At 34.5% G+C, this 3,575-nt stretch overlaps 1 protein-coding gene across 1 annotated transcript in view; it reads right to left on the bottom strand.

Annotated features, from left to right (window-relative positions):
- Positions 1 to 3,575, bottom strand: part of GMPS (guanine monophosphate synthase) — a 58,520-nt gene that overhangs the window by 15,575 nt on the left and 39,370 nt on the right. Inside the window, exons 10-11 of the mRNA XM_004704257.2 lie at positions 2,335 to 2,440; positions 13 to 128 (exon numbers count right to left, since the gene is read on the bottom strand). Of these exons, the coding sequence (XP_004704314.1) occupies positions 13 to 128; positions 2,335 to 2,440 (222 nt within the window). The remainder of the gene's footprint in view (positions 1 to 12; positions 129 to 2,334; positions 2,441 to 3,575) is intronic.

Below are 3,575 nucleotides of genomic sequence, written 5' to 3'. Positions count from 1 at the left end.
GCAAATTATAACCTTTTTAACACTTGCAGAAAAATCAGCTACGATTTTCAAAATATTGTTGGTTTCAGGAAAATCCTTACAAATATAAGGTTCTTCAGCACATATTACTCTGATTGCCAGGCCAGGACCTAAAGGGAAAAATAACAATGGTATTTAATATAAACTTTAATATTAAAATGCCACAAATTAAAATCCATCTGTCATCATAGTTATTTTGAAAGTGCTTAATTTCAAATGTAGTTATCAGTTTCCCAGTGAGCTCAACATTTTTTCAGAATGCCTAAATTCTATCAATACTAATGATTTCTACCTCTTGCTTTTGATGTGGTAAGCTTTAAATAAAGTCTCCAGTCAACATTTGTAACTCACAGTATGTGTCTACCTATTTCAAAGTTTATAGTAATTCCTAAATACACACGAAGTAAAGATGATAGTACAATTACATTCACCACCCAGTTTGGACTAATTTTATAAAAAGAATGTTGTTTGAAAAATAATTAGAAAGATAAAAGATATGAACTATTCCTATTAAATCAAATGTGTAAAAGGATAAAAATACAAAATGTACATGGATCCAAGAAAAAATTGCATTCTGTTGCTTCACTAAAACAAAAGACGTATAAACTCGTACAATAGTATCACTTGAAAAGCCCAGACTATAGGTAAAACCATAGTTTTGCCCATTAATTGCTCAGATCCATCCATCCGTCCGTTTGTTTATCCTTATGTTCCTTTATTGAAGGAGCGAGTACAGTGATGTATTTACTAAATATAGAGACCTGTGCAGAGAAATTATATACTACACAAGTTTTGTTATACTTTATGATGGAATAGTTCCATTTATAAAGTTTTATACATCAAAAGCTTTGAATTTGCCCAGGCTGGCCAAGGATTAACTTTTGGAAGTGGCGTTAACTATGTATTATAGCATTTAAAATGCTTATGCATTAGGCAGTTTCTCAAAATGCTTTGTTACACACACAATGGCTGAGTACCACTTGACCTTCCCCTGTATTACATTTTAGGCAACACACATGCTAACGATTAAGCTTAGCTATCTAGATTTGAAGTTTACTGATACAGACAGGTGCCAGTATGGTGGTGAACTTTAAGGTGAAATAATGAACTTGAATCCTGGCTCCACATCTTCTAAATTGCTTAATTTCTTTGCAAATTAGTCTCTGAGCCCAAGTTTTCTCATCTCTCCAAACCCAAACCAAACCAAACTCACTGCCATTGAGTTGATTCTGACTCACAGCAACCCTGTAAGATGAAGTAGAATTGCTCCTGTGGGTTTCTGGAGCTGTAAATTCCTACAGAAACAGAAAGCCTCATCTTTCTTTTATAGAGCAGATACTGATTTTGAACTGCTGACCTTACAATAACAGCCCAACTCAGAACCCACTATGTCACCAGGGCTCATTTCCTCATCTCAAACACAAGATAATAGTTGTTTTCATATTGAAGATAAAATGAGGCAATGTATATAAAATATTTAGCAAAGTACCTAGCTGGTAGAACAAGTACTCAAGAAATGTTAGCTATTAGAGTTCTGAAATTTTTTTAATTAGGACATTCTCTCAACTCTCTATCTAATCACTACAATAGAAAATTTGAAATTAAAGTACTTTACCTACAAGAGCATAACTTTTGTTGTTTAAAGTTAGGACCAAGGGTTTGAATCTTGTGACTCCAGTTGGAGCCCTTGCTGACAATTTCTGATACTCTGAATCAGATCATACACCTTAACAAGCTCCCTAGCAAAGACTCACCTATGGATTTGATCCAACTTATCCAGGAAGGAGAAACAAATATCTCAGCAGGGAGCCAAAGCCCTAGCAAGTAATTCAAGGTCTAACTTTAAACAAGTATCTCTTTTAATCAATTTTTTCTATGTGATAGTAGATGACTATTTATAACTTCTATTAATTCAACAATTCCATACAGCATTATGTAAACACAAGTCAGCCAGATAACATAGTTCAAAGAACTTGCAAAGACATATTGAGATCATGGAAAAGACCAAACAAACCTACGCTCTACTGCTAAGAAATGGGAGGCAATGTTATTAAAATATCTCTATGTCCTGGTTTTCTCACTTTATGGCACATAGTCTCTCAGGGATGGTGTAATATTTAATTTAAAATACTAAACAAATTGAGTAAAAAACTGTATATACAGTAAGCACTAAAAAATGTACACGTAGTCTCCCCTAACTCCTTTGTGTTGCGCTACATATATCCTGAGATGGCAAAAATACTTCAAAATTATGTAAATTGATTTTCTTTAATAAAGTCATATGACAAACCAAAGTAATTCAATTATTTTCTCTACCTGGAAATGGATGCCTCGAAACTAATTCTTCTGGAAGTCCAAGTTCTCTGCCTAAAATTCTTACTTCATCTTTATGAAAATCTTTCAGGGGTTCTATTACTTTTCCCTGAAAGGAAAAAAATGCCAATCAATACAAATTAGCAGCCAACATGACATAGAAAACAATGGTAATTAATTACTAACTTTTCCTGTTATCTTTGTCCTTAATGTAAAAACAAGAAATATGACTTGATTGCTCATTATAAAAAATACAGATCAATACACACTGCTAAAATATAAACATGGTGACTGTAATCTTAGAACAATGATAAATTCATAATTCACCAAAATGGTGTTTAGCATGAAATATGAAAATAGTAAGAACAATTCCCATGATATAGAAAAGAGTATTATTAAAATATACCTTTTAAAGTTTCTCCTGTGTGGTTATAAGGAATCAGACAAATATTTCAATGTCTTCTTAGTTCTCCTTAAAGCATCATTCACTTATTTGGAACATCTTTTAAATATACGAGGGGGTACCTCCTCCCCCCAAAAAAAAACGATTCCTCCAACCCCCGCAAAGCTATGTCTAAAATTTTTTTTTAACAAAACAACCTTCAAGATACTCTCCATTACACTTGATATAGTCTGACCCACCGTGGAACTAATTTCAAGTGTACTATCCACCTCACAGCATAGAAAACCAAATGATCACAGTCTTGATCTTTGATTTCACTTGATGAGCTTTTTTGAGGAGCGGTGGTGATGGCATCTTCCAATGGCTTGACTGATGTTTGCTTTTACAGCCCTAACAATAGCACCATGTCTCATCCCCAGTAATGGCCTTAAGAAAAAAGTCTGGGTCACTCCCAAGCTGTTCTTTCAAAGCACAGCATGTTTCCACTCGATGCTCTTTTTCCCGCTCAGAACCAAGGCACAATTTCACAGCTACCCTTTTCTTTCCTTAACCTTCCACTAAAAATCGCTGAACTGAGCTCCGACATAGTCCAGATAACTTCCCCATCTCTTCAATAGTCCACTGTCGATCTTTGAGGACAAGTACACGAATTTTATCAACATTTTCGTCCGCCTGGAAGTTGACGAATGTCCAGAATGAGGTTTGTCACTGACATTTAAACTTTTTTGAAATGAGAAAACCACTCATACACTTGAGTTTTTCCCATAGCGCTATCCTTGTGTTCAACATCTCAACAGTTTCTGCCGCATTTTTCCCAAGCAGGAAACAAAATTTTACAGTC

This window comes from Echinops telfairi, unplaced genomic scaffold (genome assembly GCF_000313985.2).
Source record: "Echinops telfairi isolate 266 unplaced genomic scaffold, ASM31398v2 ScPeMD7_7420;HRSCAF=8458, whole genome shotgun sequence".
NCBI lineage: Eukaryota > Metazoa > Chordata > Mammalia > Afrosoricida > Tenrecidae > Echinops > Echinops telfairi.
Note: the sequence above shows the minus strand (reverse complement) of the source record. Positions and strands in the feature narration are given on the sequence as shown.